The sequence below is a fragment of the Dromaius novaehollandiae genome, chromosome 35 (genome assembly GCF_036370855.1).
Source record: "Dromaius novaehollandiae isolate bDroNov1 chromosome 35, bDroNov1.hap1, whole genome shotgun sequence".
Lineage (NCBI taxonomy): Eukaryota > Metazoa > Chordata > Aves > Casuariiformes > Dromaiidae > Dromaius > Dromaius novaehollandiae.
The window spans coordinates 199,006-216,859 of record NC_088134.1 but is presented as its reverse complement, the minus strand read 5'-3'; the positions used below and the strand labels follow the sequence as shown (position 1 = coordinate 216,859).

General features: G+C 61.1%; 1 protein-coding gene across 2 annotated transcripts; it reads right to left on the bottom strand.

Moving 5' to 3' along the window:
• Window positions 1-1,662: 1,662 nt before the first annotated feature.
• On the bottom strand, window positions 1,663-17,535 carry DPF2 (double PHD fingers 2). Of its 2 annotated transcripts, XM_064503169.1 has the most exons (12): window positions 17,423-17,535; window positions 12,122-12,282; window positions 11,939-12,046; window positions 11,552-11,715; window positions 9,083-9,175; window positions 8,402-8,480; window positions 7,263-7,304; window positions 5,347-5,484; window positions 4,959-5,087; window positions 4,619-4,731; window positions 4,289-4,370; window positions 1,663-3,904 (listed from the first exon to the last, which is right to left on the bottom strand). In XM_064503169.1, exons 1-12 carry the CDS (start codon window positions 17,452-17,454, stop codon window positions 3,828-3,830), a joined length of 1,218 nt encoding a protein of 405 aa, XP_064359239.1. In that variant the 5' UTR covers window positions 17,455-17,535; the 3' UTR covers window positions 1,663-3,827. The 2 variants fall into 2 exon arrangements, with proteins under 2 accessions (XP_064359239.1, XP_064359240.1); XM_064503170.1 differs by lacking the exon at window positions 7,263-7,304.
• Between the last annotated feature and the right edge of the window lie 319 nt (window positions 17,536-17,854).

Sequence of the window (17,854 nt, the reverse complement as noted above, 5' to 3'; positions counted from 1 at the left end):
TCGGCGTTCGCACCCTCCCTGGGGGGCCCAGGCGTCCGGGGGGCCCAGGCGTCCGGGGCCCCCGCTGTGGGCGCCATGATCGCACAGGAGGCTGACACCTATTAGGTGAATTACGGTACCGCCCAGCCACCTGCTGCCCCAGTATTGGGTGTATTACGGCAAAACCATATAGCTTTCCCCATCTATTCCGTGCTCCCGCTTCCCCCCTATGCCCCCCCCCCAAGGGGGCCCAGGCGTCCGGGTGCCCCCGCTCCCCCCTACACCCCCCCAGGGGGCCCAGGCGTCCGGGGACCCCGCCCTGGGCACAATTACCGCACAGAAGGCCGACGCCTATTAGGTGAATTACGGGCCCCCACAGACCCCCCCACACGCCGTCCCAGTGTTAGGTGTGTTACGGTAACACATCTGCTTTCCCATCTATTTGGTGCATTGTGGTAGCGGGCAGGGTGCACGGCGCTGTACATCAGCCTGGATCCCCTATAGCGGCCTGGGGGGGGGGGCTATATGTTGCCCGGACGCCTGGGCCCCTATAGCAGCCCACGGGGGGTCCATACGCTGCCCGGACGCCTGGGCCCCGCGAGCCCTTTGCCCCAATTCGGGCGCTTTGCTGCGCCGCCCGCCCTAATCCCCCCCGGCACGAGGGGATTAAACCCTTGCGTCAGGCGAAAGCGGGGCAGCACAACCCCGTACGAGCCCCCGGAGAAGCCACACGCAAGCCGCTAAAAGGGGCGTTTTCACCCCAAAATGGGGCAGCACAACCCCGTACGAGCCCCCGGAGAAGCCACACGCGAGCCGCTAAAAGGGGGGTTTTCACCCCAAAATGGGGGTGGTACAACCCCGTACGAGCCCCCGGAGAAGCCACACGCGAGCCACTAAAAGGGGCGTTTTCACCCCAAAATGGGGGTGGTACAACCCCGTACGAGCCCCCGGAGAAGCCACACGCAAGCCGCTAAAAGGGGCGTTTTCACCCCAAAATGGGGCAGCACAACCCCGTACGAGCCCCCGGAGAAGCCACACGCGAGCCGCTAAAAGGGGCGTTTTCACCCCAAAATGGGGGTGGTACAACCCCGTACGAGCCCCCGGAGAAGCCACACGCGAGCCACTAAAAGGGGCGTTTTCACCCCAAAATGGGGGTGGTACAACCCCGTACGAGCCCCCGGAGAAGCCACACGCGAGCCACTAAAAGGGGCGTTTTCACCCCAAAATGGGGCAGCACAACCCCGTACGAGCCCCCGGAGAAGCCACACGCGAGCCACTAAAAGGGGCGTTTTCACCCCAAAATGGGGCAGCACAACCCCGTACGAGCCCCCGGAGAAGCCACACGCGAGCCGCTAAAAGGGGCGTTTTCACCCCAAAATGGGGCAGCACAACCCCAGTACAAGCCCCCAGAGAAGCCACACGCGAGCCACTAAAAGGGGCGTTTTCACCCCAAAATGGGGGTGGTACAACCCCAGTACAAGCCCCCGGAGAAGCCACACGTGAGCCGCTAAAAGGGGCGTTTTCACCCCAAAATGGGGGCAGCACAACCCCAGTACGAGCCCCCGGAGAAGCCACACGCGAGCCGCTAAAAGGGGCGTTTTCACCCCAAAATGGGGCAGCACAACCCCAGTACGAGCCCCCGGAGAAGCCACATCCCCCCCAAGCCACAGCCCCACGCGGTCGTTTTTTCGTTTTTTTCCCTTTTTATTACGAAAACAAGCCGTTTTGGTGTCGTGGGTTTCTTTTTCTTCCCGTTTTTTCCTTTTTCTTCCTTTTTTCTCCCCGGGGCAGGCGGGCTAAGACACGTGTGAAGCTCGGCGGTGGCGGGGGGGGCAGGGAAGGGGGGCTTCACCGGCCCCCAAATCCCGGAGTTTGGCCTCGAAATGCAGCGCTCGGAAGTGCAGAAGCAGTGCGAAAGCCACCAGCCCAAAACTGCGCAAATTTCCCCCAAAACCGAGCCCCGGCGGCCACTGCCGTCCCGCCTTTTGGGGCCGTTCCCGGCGGTTTGGGGCCGTTATCATTGTTTTTGAGGCATTCTCGGCGTTTGGGGGCTGTTACTGTCGTTTTTGGGTCCATTCTTGGCGTTTTGGCGCCGTTACCGTCATTTTTGAGGCATTATTGGCGTTTTTGGGCCAGTATCATCATTTTTGAGGCATTCTCAGCATTTTGGGGCTGTTAGCGGTGTTTTTGAGGCATTCTCAGCATTTTGGAGCCATTATCGTCGTTTTTGAGGCATTATCAGCGTTTCAGGGCCGTTAGCATCGTTTTTGGGTCCATTCTCGGCATTTTGGGACCATTACTGGCGGTTTTGGGCTGTTACCACCATTTTTGGGCCATTACCAGCATTTTTGAGGCGTTATCAGCATTTTGGGGCCATAACCGTCATTTTTGAGGCGTTCCCAGCGTTTTGGGGCCGTTACCGTTGTTTTTGGGTCCATTCCCGGCATTTTGGGGCCGTTATCAGCGTTTTTTGGCCGTTACCGGATCGGATCCCGCCGGGTCGCTCGCGCGGAAGCGGAGGGGAAAAGCCGGAGCGGCAGAGTCCGGGCGGCCGCCACTTCCGCAGCCCCATTTTTGAGCCGGAATCAGCCTTTTTGACCATTATCGGCATTTTCGAGCTGGAATCGGTGGCTCGGCCCGTCCCGGTGTTCCGGAGCCGCTCCGGGACACGATCCCGCCGGAGGGATCCCGAATGGCGTCTCCAGGCTCATCCCTTTCCCCGCGGCGCGCCGTCGGAAGGGGGGGGGGCGGAGGTAGGTTTCCAAGCGGATTTAGGATAAAAACCCAACAAAACAGGCACATTTCCGTCACCGAGATGCGGCGGCGCCGGCCTCTCCGAGGGCTGTCCCGAAAAAAATTCCCAAACTCATCCCGCGCGTCCGTGCCGGGAGCGTCGCTGCCGGATCCGAGGGGCGGCCGGCGCCGAAGGCTTCTCCTCCCGCTCCGAAATGGGGTGAAAAGCTCCTTTCCGGCCCCGAAATTTCCCAGCACGGTGGTTTCCGAGCAAGGGGCGTCGGCGTTCCCGGCTCCGGAGCGCCGGGAAATGGCGGATTCGAGCCCCGCACGACCGGCGACTCCGGGCAAGAGCCGGCACGTCTGAGCGGTGCTGCCGCTTCGGCTAAATCGGGGAAAAAACCTGGGAACGCAGGATTTTCCCTCGTTTGCGGGGTCGGAGGGTGGAAGCTAAGGCCTCATCCCGGTGGGAATACACACGGATGCGGAGCCGGTGCTCCGGCCGGCGGCGGTTCCTCCAGGGAGCGGGCGGGAAAAATAAAAAAAAAGCAACGGAAAATAACCCCCCTCCGGAAAAAAACCTAATAAAAAAGGTTTGGAAAAGGCTGGAGGAAGCCACGGCCATCGGAGCGGATTCCCGCTTTCTCCCTCTTCCCGCGGTTTTTCCGCTCGGAGCAGCGGCGAAGCCGGAGCGCGGGAATGTCCCTCTCCCGGCGGGAGGACGACGAGGCCGAAGCAGCGTTTGGCGCCGGCAGCTCCCGAGAGGCGAATCCGGCTCGTCGGCATCTCCTCAGGAATTCGCCGGGTTTTTTCCCGGCAGCGCGCAGCCCCGGAGCGGATTCCCGCTGGGAAAACCGAACTCCCCGCCTTCGGATCTGCTTCGTGAAGGAGAGAAATGAGCACGCGCGCGCGGGGAAAAGCAAAAAAAACCCCCCAAAAACCCCCCCAACACCCCAATTCCCGCCCTTCCCAAATAATAATAATAAAAAAAACAACCGGAAAACACAGGAAAGACTTAAAAAAAGCAAAAAAAAAGGGAAAATAGAGTAACAGAGCCCTGTAGGTAGCGGAGAACTCCTCGTTTTCCTGTTTTCCCCCCGCCGCGCGGAGCCGGATCAGGAGGAATTCTGGTTCTGGTAAATGGAGGCTTTTTCCTTCAGTAGATCCAGACACAAGTGGCAGCTCCAGCTCCCTGGAAAACCGGAAAAAAAAGGCGGAAAAGGGGTGATCGACTGGGAGCAAAGGGGTCGGACGAGGCCGAGGAGCTGGGCAGATTCCTCCGGAGTTTGGGGGTTTTTTGGGGATTTTCCCTCAGGCGCCGTCGCCCTTTTCCGCGATCTGAAAACTCCAATTTCTCCGTCTGCTCCGAGGGCGGGAAGGAGGGATGAGCGCGGAAGACGGGATAAGCGCGGAGGACGGGAACAGCCCGGCGCTCCAGGCAGGGAGTCAGAGCTCGCTTTTTTTAATAAATCGAGCCTGATTTTGGCCCAAAAGCGGCTCGGCCTCGCTGTTAAAATCCGACGGCTCGGGGGAAATCCCGGGAAAAGCCGGAGGGACGGTGGGATGCGGCTCTCACCTTCCGGCGGCTCCGACATGGGGGGAGTGAGGCAGTACATGTGGTAGCCGCGGTCGCAGTCGTCGCAGAAGAGCAGCTGGTCCTGAGCCGGCGGCGCCGGAGCGGAAAGAAAAACAGAGAAAATTCGGATTTGATCCCATTTCCCGGAAAAAACAGGAAAATCGGCCCCGGAACAGCGACCGGGAAAGGCTTTGCCTCCGGATCGCGGGAAACTGCCCGATAAAAACCACCGGAACGGGCAGCGCGTGCCGGCGGCTCGGCGGGAGTTCCCGAGGCGGATCGGGACAGCGCGTGCCGGCGTTCCCGAGGCGGATCCGCCCGGATACTCACGTCGTTCTCCGAGGTGCCGCAGATGTTGCAGCACTTGCACTCGATGCACTGCCAGCGGTACGTCTTCACGGCCGCCATCATGACCGGCGTGAACTGCAGGCACGAGGGGTGGCCTGCCGGGCGGGAAGCCGGGCCTCAGGAGCGCGTTCCCGCCCGGAAAAGCGCCCGGAAAAGTGGGAAGCGGAGAGCCGAACCCGCCGCCGAGGAATCCGGCTGGCAACACGGCTTTCTCCTTCCCCCTTTCCGCCCCGTAACTAAAACCCGAGCGGGCCGAGCGCCCCAGCTCTTCCCGGCGGGAAGGAGGGCGGCCGGCGGCTTTCCGGCCGGAGCGGCTCCCTACCGGATCGGCCGCAGTCGGAGCAGGAGACCAGCTCTTCGGGCTGCCCCGTCTTCTTGTTGATTTTGGAGTCGCCCAGGCAGAAGTCGCAGTAGTTGTTGGGCAAGGCCAAGCCGTCGGGGCCTTTCTTGGCTGCGGCGCGGGGACGGATTTGGGCGGAAAAAAGGAAGGAAATCCGGGTTTTCCGCAAGCGGACGACCCCAGCGTCCCTCTCCGGGAATCCCGGAGCCGCTTCGAGACGCTACCAAGCTCCAAACGGAGGCAACGGGATGCAGGGGACGGTTTCGCGGGGATTTCGGAGGCTCCGGCCATCGCCGAGCCGGGAAGGAGGGGATCCCGAAGCATCCGGCTTCCCGGGAAAGCGGGAGGGAAAAGCGGGAACGCCGCTTACATTTCTGCTCCTCGGAGCGCTGCGAGACGGGCGTCGGGGGCTGCGAGTCGTCCTTGTCGTCACCCTCCTCCTCGGCCAGGTGGGAGTGAGCGTAGTGGTAACTCAGGCCCGGCCGGTTCTTGTAACGCTTCCCGCAGACTGCGGAAGGAGGGGGGAAAAAAACACGGAAAAAAGGTTGGAGCAGCCGGAAAGCCGCCGGCGACCCGCTGCCTAACTCGGCTCCCGGCCCGCGGCGCCGCTTCCCGCGCTACAGGGCCGGTATCCGAGATGCCGGGCTGGTTTCTCCCTTCCCAATCCCCAAAATCCCACAAAATCCCACAAAGATGCTTTGTTGCTGATGCCGGATCCCATCGGATCCCATCGGATCCCACCGGAGCCGGGAAGCGAGCAGTTCCCAACGCCGGCAGCCTGCTAAACCGCGACCGTCGCTCGGCTTCCCTCGGGGAAGCAAAAACGGGGGGAAAACGCAGGAATCGATCGGAGCAACAAAACGCTGCGGGAAAAATCCCATCCAAAAGCTCCCACCTGGAACGGGAGCCGGGCGGCTCCCAAAACGGCCGTTTTTATGGGAAAAACGGACAGCATCGACGTGGAGCCTCAAAAAAGGAAGGCCGAGGAGTCAAAGAGCCGTGGTGCCAAGTGAATCCGGGGAAACTGAACTTGCTTTGTCTCCGGCAGCCCCTGGTTTTCCCAAATCCCGGCCGGGAGCGGAGGCAGAAGCTCCGAGTCCCACGGGAGGAGCCCGATTTCTGCCCCGGAGCAGCGCCGGGCCCCGAAAGCTCGTTTAGGGCCCGATTTGAGAGCTCGTTTGGCCGGGAAATCGCAGCTCCCTCCGCGCCGCGGGAATGCAGAGCCGGGCAAAAGGCAAAGCCGAATCCGAGCTGCTCCCACCACGGCAGAAAACGGAGCTGGGAAGCAGGGAAAAGCCCGGCAGCGGGGATTCGGGCTCCGAACGCGGCAGCCGCAGGGATCAGGGCCGAACCCGGGATTTGGGGGGCAAAACGAAGCCCTGCAGCGGCAGCGGGGGTCAGACGTGACGTTTTCCCATCGTCTTTCCGCATCACGGGGACGGGAAACGGCTTTGGGAAAAGATTCCCAATCCCAGAGGCCCTCCGAAGCTTTTCTCCGGCGCCCAAAGAAACTTTGTCAGCCCTAAAATCCCGTCTAATTGCTCCGAAACCGGGAAGGGGGAAAAAAGAGGCATCGCACCTCCCGGCTGAGGAGTCAACACTTGGGAAAAAGCACCAGGAAGCAGGGAAAAAGCACCGATCCGCGGCTTTTCCGCCCCTTCCCGGCGCAGCAGAGGAGCCGCCGGGGCTGCAGCGGAGCTGCTGCTGCTTCCGCGGGTTTCGGGGTGCCGGCGGTTCCCGGCGAGCGGAAAAGCAGCCGTGACCGGCACCTCATCCCGGCTGCTTTTCCGGCATCGCTCCGGGGGCTTTTCCACCTCTCCGTCATCGCGACACCTCCGAAGGGTTTGGGGACTTATTTTCCCCCCTTCTCTGGAATCCAGGCAGCGGCGGGGTTTCCCCCTCCCGGGCGCCGCCAACTTGGGAGGCATTTTACCCAAAAAGAGGGTTTTTTTGGGAAAAGCAGCGCCACGCCGCGGCGTTTTGCGGAAAGCGGAGCCCGAGCGCTGGCTCCGGATGGGAACGCCGCGTGCGGCAGCGGCAGGGGGGGATTAAACTGTTTTCCGAAGCGTCTTTCCAAGGCGGCGAGGTCGGCTTTGACGTCGGCTTTCTGCCCTCGGCCGCGTTTCCCCTCCCCTCTCCCCTCCCCGGCGAGGTTTGGGAAAGGGAATTTTCCAGGAGAGCAGAGGCAGGAGGGAAATTAAAAAAGGGGAAGGGGGGGGAACCAAACGAAGGAGGGAAGGAGGAAGGAAACAAAAAACGGGAGGAGGCGGACAGAGAGCGGACTACCTCGGTCAGGAGGTTTCAAGGAATGCTTTTGTTTGTAACTATCTGAAACACAGAAAGAGAGTCGTGAGAAGAGAAAAAAAACGCGAACCCACAGCGCACACAGTCGATCGCACTCACGCACCCGAGCCAGGCGACAGACAGCAGAGGGGCTCCGGAAACGAGGAGAGAAAAGGGGGAAGGAAGGAAAAAAAAAGAAATAAATAAACACAGCGACTCGGGGGGTCGGTGGGGTTTCGTTCCCGGGAGGAACCGGCGCCGGCTCCGACGGGACGGAGGAAGGAGAGAGGAGGGTGGTTTCGGAGCCTCGGCTCGCCGTTTTTCTCGGCGGTTCCCGTCGAAACGGGGAGTTTTGGGGGTTTTTTTTTCCTTCCCCCCTCCTCTCGCAGGGTTTTGGCAGCGAGGAGGAGGAGGAGGAAGGTGGCGGGGGGGAAAGGGAGGAAGCAACAGCAGGGAACGCTGCGAGGCAGCGGGAAACCAGGCCCGGTGCCAGCGGCAGGGCCGGAGCCTCGAAAATAAACCCTTTAAAGGGGGATTTTGGGAGAGCGGGAGGAGCGACGGGCGGGACGGAGCCGTGCCGGGGCCACCGCTGCCGGGAAAATCCCGATGGAGCGGCAGGGCCCCGAGCCGCATCCCCCGTCCCGCCTCGAGCCGTTTCCTCCCCCCCAACACCCCGAAAAAGGGTAAAATTTCCCTCCGGGGGCTCCCAAGCAGCCGGAGCCGCGGCGGGATAGCGGATCTCTCCGGATAAAAGCTCCCCGCGGCCCGGAGGTCGGGACGGAGAGCGGCTCCGGCTGCCGAAGCCGTTGGGGGTTGAACGGACGGCACCGGCGGGCAGAAGCCGGGCCGCGTTTCGGGGCTGGTTTCAATCCCGGGATTTGCAGACCGAGCGGTCAGAAACAAGGGGGAAAAAAAAACCCAAAAATGAGGGTTTTCCCCATTTCCAAGCGCTACATGTGGGGCCAAACGCCGGGTCCCCGCCGAATCAGCGCTGCCGGAGCGGGAGAGGACGTTTCCCCGTGGAAAACACAAGCAACCGGCAAGCGTCGGGGCAGGGCTGCGAGTCCGAAGGGGTCCGAAAACACCCTCCTCCCTCCCCCAGCTCCCTTTTTTTCCGGAAAGGCCTAAATTTTCGTACTCACTGTCGCAAGCGTACGGTTTATCCCGGTCCTCTAAAATGGCCGCGTCCAGTTTCTTGCGAGCCCCTCCGACACCTTTGCCCTGGGAGCGGGGAGGGAAAGGGAAGGTTGAGGCAGGCTGCGGGCGAAGCGGCTGCTCCGAGGATGCCGGCGGCTCGGCGGAGGAAAAAGAGCGATCCGATGCTGCCCCTTAGTGGGAACGGCCCGGAACGGCACAAAAACGGCCCAAAATGGCAAAAAAATCCCAAAACGGCAAAAAAACGGCCTGAAATGGCAAAAAAAATCCCAAACCGGCCCAAAACTGGCCCAAAAACCAGCGGTGCTCGGAGGGAGAAGAGATTGCCGAATATCACCCAAATCGTTTGGGATCGCGCTGCCCAAATCGTTTGGGATCGCGCTGCCCGAGCCGTTTGGGATCGCCAGCGGGTCTCTCCGGGAGCGTTTGGCTCCGGGAGCATCCGTGTTTTCCCTCGGGAAGCGGCAGATCCACAAGAGGGATCTCCGGCAAGAGACAACGGCATCGGGAAGACACCTCCGCTCTCCGCGATTCGGCTCGGCACAGACGCGTTCGAGGCCCGGAAGGCGGCAGGGACCCCTCGAGGTGTCCGGAGTGTCCCGGTTTTGTGAGGAATCATCCCAAAACCGGCACCGGAGCCTGACGAGACGGCGCGCAGCCGCCCTCACCTTGGCTTTCCCCTTCCCTCTCCGCTTCGGCGTGTCTTCTTCGTAGTCTTCATCGTCCAAATCGTCCAGGAAGTCATCCGGCTCCAGAATCCGCTAGGAAATAAGGAGGAGAGGGGTTATTCCAGGCAAAACCTTGGTGCGGATGGAGGGAAAGGGAAAAAAACGGAGGGAGGACGGAGATACATCAGCGCGGCCTCGGGGCGCCTGCAGCCGCATCCATTTCCAGCCTGTAACGCGCGAGGAGGAGGAAGGACAGGGAATTTGGGGGGAAGAAAGGGGATCTGGGGTGTTTTATTCCCCAAATCCAGGGGAATCCGGGCCCTTAAGGCGCTCGCGGCATCTCGACTCATGGCTGGGCATGTGAAACGGGGCCGTTTTCCAGCCGGCTCCGGCAAACGGGCGCTCCGACGCCCGTCCCGGGATCCTTCCACACCTCCGAGCGTCAAAACGAGCCGGCCTGAAATCACATTTCTACCTAAAACCACCCTGGAGGGGGGGAAAAAACGCAGAAACGGGGCCAGAGGTGAGACGGCACTTGGAAAAACAAGCCGTCTCATCAGAAAAAACAGACCTCCGTGACCCGGAACGTCCTTTTCCAGCCCGGACCGAGGCTAATCCGTACCAACCCGGCCTTTGATCCGCTAAGCCAATGATTTCCGACCCGGAGCTCATGTCCACGGGGCGTTTCTGAAGGCGAAAGGCTTTTATAAAAGAAGGAAAAGGGGAAAATAATAAAAACTCGGCCCCGATCGCAGAAGTAAAGCTTAAACCAGAGGTTTGGAAGGGTTTTGCCCAGGTCCGTCTTGGATAACGCTTCATCCGGCTCCGGGCTTCAGGAGCGCTCCAGTTTCTAAAGAAAAGGAGCTTCTGAATTTTGCCAAATCAGGGTAAATAGGGGCTGCCGGACCCGAGATATTCAGCCAGTGACGAAAGGGGGGAGATCAGAGCCCCTTTTCACCAAAAATCACCAAAATTGGCTCAAACAACCCGAACCCGCAGAGGCCGAATGAGCAGCCGAGCGGCCCGAATCCCTCGTCCAGCACGGTCAAAGAGCGAGGTCGGGAACGGGAGGTCCCAAATCCCTTCCAAGAGCGGATACTGTTAATTGCAGTTACTGTTAATTACAGTTATTGTTAATTACAGTTAGCATTAATCACGGGGAGCTACACGAGGAGCAGCCCGGCACCCAGGCAGCTGAAACCCCTTTCCTTCCTGATAAATTTAATAGGAAAAAGCTCCGGAGCACGATGAGGAATAAAGACTCCGGTTTAACGAGCTGCCTCGGCGCTAGACTTAGGAAGCCGGACAGCAGCGAGGAGGGAAGAAAAGGGCAGCGGGAAACTCGGCGATTTTGCCCAAAATGGGGAAAAAAAAGGCTCGTCCGAAGCGATCCGGAAGGCGAGCGAGTCCCACGGGACACGGCCCAGCTCCTGGAAGGAGAAGCGTCGGGGAGAGACAACCGAACCGCACCTCCCGCTTCACCGAGGGGCTGGAGACCACGGCTGAGCCTCGGAGCTGGGAATTCCCATCCCGGAGCCGGGAATTCCCATCCTGGCGCTTGACCGGGTTGCATTGGCGCAAGGAGAGGGAGGCCCCGGCCTCCCGCTCTCCAGGAGCATTGTCCCTGCCCGCTAAATCAGTCCCTCCCCATTAAATCCGTCCCCGTGTCCCACCACTGGGAATTCCCATCCTGCAGCTGGGAATTCTGGTCCTGGAGCTGGGAATTCCCATCCCGGAGCCGGGAATTCCCATCCTGGTGCTTGACCGGGTTGCATTGGCGCAAGGAGAGGGAGGCCCCGGCCTCCCGCTCTCCAGGAGCATTGTCCCTGCCCGCTAAATCAGTCCCTCCCCATTAAATCCGTCCCCGTGTCCCACCACTGGGAATTCCCATCCTGCAGCTGGGAATTCTGGTCCTGGAGCTGGGAATTCCCATCCCGGAGCTTGACTGGTTGTATCGGCACAAGGAGAGGGAGGCCCCGGCCTCCCGCTCTCCAGGAGCATCGTCCCTCCCTGTTAAATCCGTCCCTCCCCGTTAAATCCATCCCCGTGTCCCACCACTGGGAATTCCCATCCCGGAGCCGGGAATTCCCATCCTGGAGCTTGACCGGGTTGCATCGGCGCAAGGAGAGGGAGGCCCCGGCCTCCTGCTCTCCAGGAGCATCGTCCCTCCCCGCTAAATCCATCCCTGCCCATTAAATCCGTCCCCACGTCCTGCCACTGGGAATTCCCATCCTGCAGCTGGGAATTCTGGTCCTGGAGCTGGGAATTCCCATCCCGGAGCTTGACTGGTTGCATCGGCACAAGGAGAGGGAGGCCCCGGCCTCCCGCTCTCCAGGAGCATCGTCCCTCCGCGCTAAATCCGTCCCTCCCCGTTAAATCCGTCCCCACCCGTTAAATCCATCCCGCATCCCGCCGCCGGGAGAGGGGCAGGAAAAGGAGGGGGAAAAGCGGAGCGGGGCGGCGACGCACCTTGCGGGCCCGGCTGTTGGCGGCGGGGAACTCGCCGAGGCTGTCGTCGTCGAGGCGCGGGTCCGGCAGCGGCCGCTTCTCCAGCGGGTCCGTGCGCAGCAGGGCCTCCAGGCTGCTGCCGTCCGCCGCCAGCAGCCCGTCCTTCTTCAGCGCCTGCTCGGCCTCTGCGGGAGCGACGGGAAGCAGCGGGAAGCGGCGGGAAGCGGCGGGAAGCAGCCGGCTCCGAGGCCGCTCCGGATCCCGCCCGGCCCAGCGGAGCTCCCCCCACGGCGAGGGCCGCGAACGCGGTTAGCGGCCGATGCCGAGCGGCTTCTCCGGGAGCGGCCGGCTCCGTCCGGGAAGAAGAGCGCCGGCTGCCTCCGGGAAGCGGGAAGGGGCAGGATTTACCTGGTTTAATGGAGGGGAAGGAGAGCCGCGGGTCCTCCGGGGGATGAGCGCGGCGTTTCTTCCGCCAGCGGCGAGCCGGGTAGGAGTAGAGCTGCCCGGCAGCCAAACCTTCGGAGAAAAGACAGCAGGGAAAAGGTGGGCGGCGTTCCGGAGCCGAGCGGAGCCGGATCGCTCCGGGCCTACCTGGGCCGCGGTGACGCTTCTCCATCCAGATGTAGCAGTTGCTCTGGGCGACGCCGGTCTGGGAGTCGAGGAAGGGCAGGCGGACGCTGCGCTCGGCGCAGAGCCGCGCGTTGTAGTTGTGGCACTGCTCCATGGCGTCGCGGTAGTACTGCTCGCCCAGGCTGCGGGGGGGGAGGCGGCGGCAAACCGGGAAGGGGGGAAAGGGGGAAAGAAAGGGGGAAGCGAGAGGGAAGAGAAAGGGGGAAGCGAGAGGGAAGAGAAAGGGGGAAGCGAGAGGGAAGAGAAAGGGGGAAGCGAGAGGGAAAAGAAAGGGGGAAGCGAGAGGGAAGAGAAAGGGGGAAGCGAGAGGGAAGAGAAAGGGGGAAGCGAGAGGGAAGAGAAAGGGGGAAGCGAGAGGGAAAAGAAAGGGGGAAGCGAGAGGGAAGAGAAAGGGGGAAGCGAGAGGGAAAAGAAAGGGGGAAGCGAGAGGGAAAAGAAAGGGGGAAGCGAGAGGGAAAAGAAAGGGGGAAGCGAGAGGGAAGAGAAAGGGGGAAGCGAGAGGGAAAAGAAAGGGGGAAGCGAGAGGGAAAAGAAAGGGGGAAGCGAGAGGGAAAAGAAAGGGGGAAGCGAGAGGGAAGAGAAAGGGGGAAGCGAGAGGGAAAAGAAAGGGGGAAGCGAGAGGGAAGAGAAAGGGGGAAGCGAGAGGGAAGAGAAAGGGGGGAAGCGAGAGGGAAGAGAAAGGGGGAAGCGAGAGGGAAGAGAAAGGGGGAAGCGAGAGGGAAAAGAAAGGGGGAAGCGAGAGGGAAGAGAAAGGGGGAAGCGAGAGGGAAAAGAAAGGGGGAAGCGAGAGGGAAGAGAAAGGGGGAAGCGAGAGGGAAAAGAAAGGGGGAAGCGAGAGGGAAAAGAAAGGGGGAAGCGAGAGGGAAAAGAAAGGGGGAAGCGAGAGGGAAGAGAAAGGGGGAAGCGAGAGGGAAGAGAAAGGGGGAAGCGAGAGGGAAGAGAAAGGGGGAAGCGAGAGGGAAGAGAAAGGGGGAAGCGAGAGGGAAGAGAAAGGGGGAAGCGAGAGGGAAGAGAAAGGGGGAAGCGAGAGGGAAGAGAAAGGGGGAAGCGAGAGGGAAGAGAAAGGGGGAAGCGAGAGGGAAAAGAAAGGGGGAAGCGAGAGGGAAGAGAAAGGGGGAAGCGAGAGGGAAGAGAAAGGGGGAAGCGAGAGGGAAGAGAAAGGGGGAAGCGAGAGGGAAGAGAAAGGGGGAAGCGAGAGGGAAGAGAAAGGGGGAAGCGAGAGGGAAGAGAAAGGGGGAAGCGAGAGGGAAAAGAAAGGGGGGAAAAGGGGGAAAAGAAAGGGGGGAAAAGGGGGAAAAGAAAGGGGGGAAAAGGGGGAAAAGAAAGGGGGAAAAGGGGGAAAAGAAAGGGGGAAGCGAGAGGGAAAAGAAAAGGGAGAAGCGAGAGGGAAAAGAAAGGGGGAAGCGAGAGGGAAAAGGGGGGAAGCGAGAGGGAAAAGAAAGGGGGAAGGGAGGAAAGAAGGGGGGAAGTTTTGAGCGAACGAGTGAGTTGCCTTTTCCCCGTTATCCCAAATCCAGGCAAGACGAATAGGGAATTTGCGGGATTTGGCCTTTCCGGGCGTCCCAAGCAGCAAATGCCCGTTTTCCCGTTAAATACCGCCTCCGGACACGTTTCCCGCAGGCGATAAGAAAATAAACCCCCTTTCTGGGTGCTTTTAAAACACGCGGCCGGCTGGAAGCGGCTCCGACGGGCAAATCCCAGAGGAGCCGGAAGGCGCGCGGGAGCCGGCAGCGCCGTCGAGCCGGGAGCAAGCGCCGTCCGTGAAGCATCACGCCGGATAACAGGGAAAGGAAGGTTTAAAGGGAAGAGGAAAGCGGTTGAAATCGCTTTTCCGCGGATTTTTTCCGGAGCTGGCCAAAAATAAAACCGGGACCGCTAACAGCCGGAGCAGCGAGGATGAGAAAATATTGGTAAGTGCAAATCGGATGGAAAAAAGGGTCCTGGCATCCCATTTCCTCGCGGATCTGCGTCATCCGGAGCGCTGACGGATAAACGGGACGCCGCATTTAAAGAGCTTCCCTGTGCCGGCCCCCGGGAATCACCGCCGGCACCTTGCGCGCGGGAGAAAACCATCCCAGCTCCCCAAAAAAGCAGCGTCCGACGTCGGTGGCGATTCCCGATGGGAAGCAGCGTCCCGGCGGCGATTATCCGCAGCGAAAAAGTCCTAAAGTGTTTTTTCCTCTCCGGCGACGGCAGAGGGAGCCCGAAGGCCGAGCTCGGATGAAAACAACCATTAAAATTCCTGAAGTTCGGGGCGGCGAATCCCTCCCGGAGCTGATTTTCTCCGGAAACCTTGTTTCCCACCCGAAAAGCTGGCGCAGCGCAGCTCTCCCTAAAACCATCCCGTAACCTCCCGAATTAATTCCCGCAGACAGGATTATAGGGGGAAAAGGAAGATTCGGCCTCTTTGCTGCCGAGCGTACGGATCCGGAAGAGGCTCGGCGGTCCCAAAGATTTCAAAATTCACGTGGAAAAAAGAAAAAGGGGGGGAATCAACCCCCCGAAACGATAATCCGACGTTTTTAGCGGCAAATCGAGATGCTCGGAGAAATTAAGTGCTATTAAATCTGTAGGTTTGGAGAGTCCCTCCGGGGCTCTCCGAAGCCCAAGAGCGGGCTTTGGCAGCTGGAAAAGTGCCGGAAAAAGGGGATTTTAAAGTGCTTTTCCGGCGGGAAGCTGCCAGCAAGCTCAGGGTGGTTGCCACTGCGGAATAACTGCCGCGAAACAAACTTATTTTAAAAAAAGGAAGGAAAAACGCTGCTATTTTCTCTAAATGCCGAAAAAAAAGAGCGAAGAGAGGCATCGGGATGAGCCGACGGGTTTTCCCGGCCCGGGAGGAACATTTCCCACGCCGGAAAGCGCGTAAATGGGTCCGACAAACCGGATTATTGCTCCCGAAGGATTTTTTCCGGCTCACGGCCGCGTGCTGCAGCGCTGAACCGCTACCACTGAGTGACTTTTAAGTGCAGCTTCCAGGAAAGCGGATCGCTGTGGAAATGAGCCCGGATTCCGCGTGTTTTAGCTAAAAAAAATCCCTCCGGGGGGGGGGAAAATCCCTCCGGGGGGGGAAAAAGCTCCCGGCTCCTTCCCGCAGGGGGGAAACGGGAATAAAATATATATATACACATATATATCTATATATATTTAACCTTGGGGCTACACAGGGCAGGTTTTAAACAGCTTTTTTGGGAAAAAGGGGCAATATAGGGCCTGCGGTATAGGGCTATATGGTGAGACCTTCTGCCCCCCCCCCGCACAAGGCCGTATAGCGGAGGACTTTACGCCCCACCCAGGGCTCTATATGGCCCCTCTCCGAGGGTTATATAGGGGCAGACCCCTGCCCCCAAAGCTCTATGGGTTCCCCCCCCCCTTTATGAGGCTATATGGGGAGAGCCCCACACTCTATAGAGGCCCCCTCACAGGGTCATATAGGGGAACCCCCACCCTCTATAGGGTCCCCTTACAGTGCCGTATAGAGAGAAACCCGCACTCCTAGTGCTCTATAGGGCCCCTCTCACAGGGCCGTATGGGGGCAGCAACATCCACCCCCTGGGCTCTATAAGGGTCCCCTCACAGGGCCGTATGGGGGGAATCCATCTCCCTCCGCTTCTATAGGGTCCCCTTACAGGCCTGTATGGGGAGGACGTTACTCCTGGGCTCCACAGGACCCCTCGTAGGGCCATATAAGGGGAGACCCCTATCGCCCAAGCTCTATAGGACCCCCTCATAGGGCCATATAGGGAGGAACCCCCATGCCCACGGCTCTATAGGACCCCCCCACAGGACCATATAGGGGAATCCAGACCCCCACCATTCTATAGGACTCCTTCATAGGGCCATAGAGGGGGGACCCCCTATCCCCTGAGCTCTACAGGACACCATCCTAGGGCCATATAGAGGGGGAAGCCTATGTCCTGAGCTCTATAGGACCCCCCCACAGGACTGTATGGGGGGGACCCTCACCCCCACTGCTCTATAGGACCTCCTCGTAGGGCCATACAAGGAGGGGACCCCTCCATTCCCCGGGTCCTATAGGACTTCCTTGTAGGGCCATATAGGGAGGGACCTGACCCCACAGCCCTAGAGGGCCCCCAGGCTCTATAGGACCCCCTCAAAGGACCCTATAGGGATTCTCCCCCAACAGGACCCTATAGGGGACACCCTCAAGGGGCCATATAGGGAGGCACCCCACACCCCCATGGCACTATAGGACCCTCAGGCTCTATAGGACCCCCCCCAAAGGACCATATAGGGCCTGGCTCCCCACAGAACCCTATAGGGGACCCCCTCAAGTGGCCGTATAGGGAGGCACCCCACACCCCCACGGCACTATAGGACCCTCAGGCTCTATAGGACCCCCTCAAAGGACCCTATAGGGATTCTCCCCCAACAGGACCATACAGGGGACCCCCTCAAGGGGCCGTATAGGGAGGGACCCCACACCCCACAGCACTATAGGCCCCTCAGGTTCTATAGGACCCCCCCCCAAAGGACCATATAGGGCCTGGCTCCCCACAGAACCCTACAGGGGACCCCCTCAAGGGGCCATATAGGGAGGGACCCCACACCCCCATGGCACTATAGGACCCTCAGGCTCTATAGGACCCCCTCAAAGGACCCTATAGGGATTCTCCCCCAACAGGACCATACAGGGGACCCCCTCAAGGGGCCGTATAGAGAGGGACCCCACACTCCACAGCACTATAGGACCCTCAGGTTCTATAGGACCCCCCCCAAAGGACCATATAGGGCCTGGCTCCCCACAGAACCCTACAGGGGACCCCCTCAAGGGGCCATATAGGGAGGGACCCCACATCCCCACGGCCCTACAGGATCCCCAGGCTCTATAGGACCCTCGGGCTCTATAGGACCCCCTCACAGGACCGTATAGGGGTCCCCCCCCCCAAGACCATACAGGGACCCCCTCACGGGACCTACAGGGAGGGACCCCACACCCCCACGGCCCTATAGAGCCCCCGCAGGACCCTATGGAGGAACCCAGGGCCTCGCATCGGAGCCGCCGCCGCCGGCTCCGGGCCCCGCGCAGCGCCCTCCCGCCGCCGCCGCCTCCGACCCGCCCTCGCCGTCCGCCGCCGAGGAAACTTTGCCCCCAACAACGAGAGCGGCCGCCTCGCCCCCTCCCCCCCCCCCCATTCCGGCCACTTGGACTCGCCCGCCGGGGGCAGCGCCGCGCACCCCGCGCCCGCGCCGGGCCGAACCATTGCGCCCCCCGCGGGGGGGGAGGGGGGGGGAAGCACTCACAGCTTGACTACATTCTGTACCACCGCCGCCATCTTCCCTCCGCCGCCTGGGCCCTCCGCCGCCCAGCGCGCATGCGCCGAGGGCGGGGCGGGGCGGGGGGGGAGGCGCCCGCGCGGGGGAAGCGGCCGCTCGGCGCCTGCGCAGTAGGGCGGGGGCGGCCGCCGCGTTCGCGCGAGCATGCGCGGTTTCGCCTTTCCCCCCTCCTCCCTCCTCCCCGCGTGGGCGCATGCGCCGAAAGCAAAGGCTGGCGCGGCTCGCTGAGCCGCTTTGCGCATGCGTCGAGTCGCCTCCTCCTCCCCCCCCCGCGCCGCCTGCGCGGCAGGGCGGGGCTCCGGCGCATGCGCGGGGGAGAAGGCGGGAAAAGGCTGAGCGGGAGAGGCGCGAAGACGAGGGGGAAAATGGAGGACTGAGGGGGAAAGGCGGGAGGGAGCG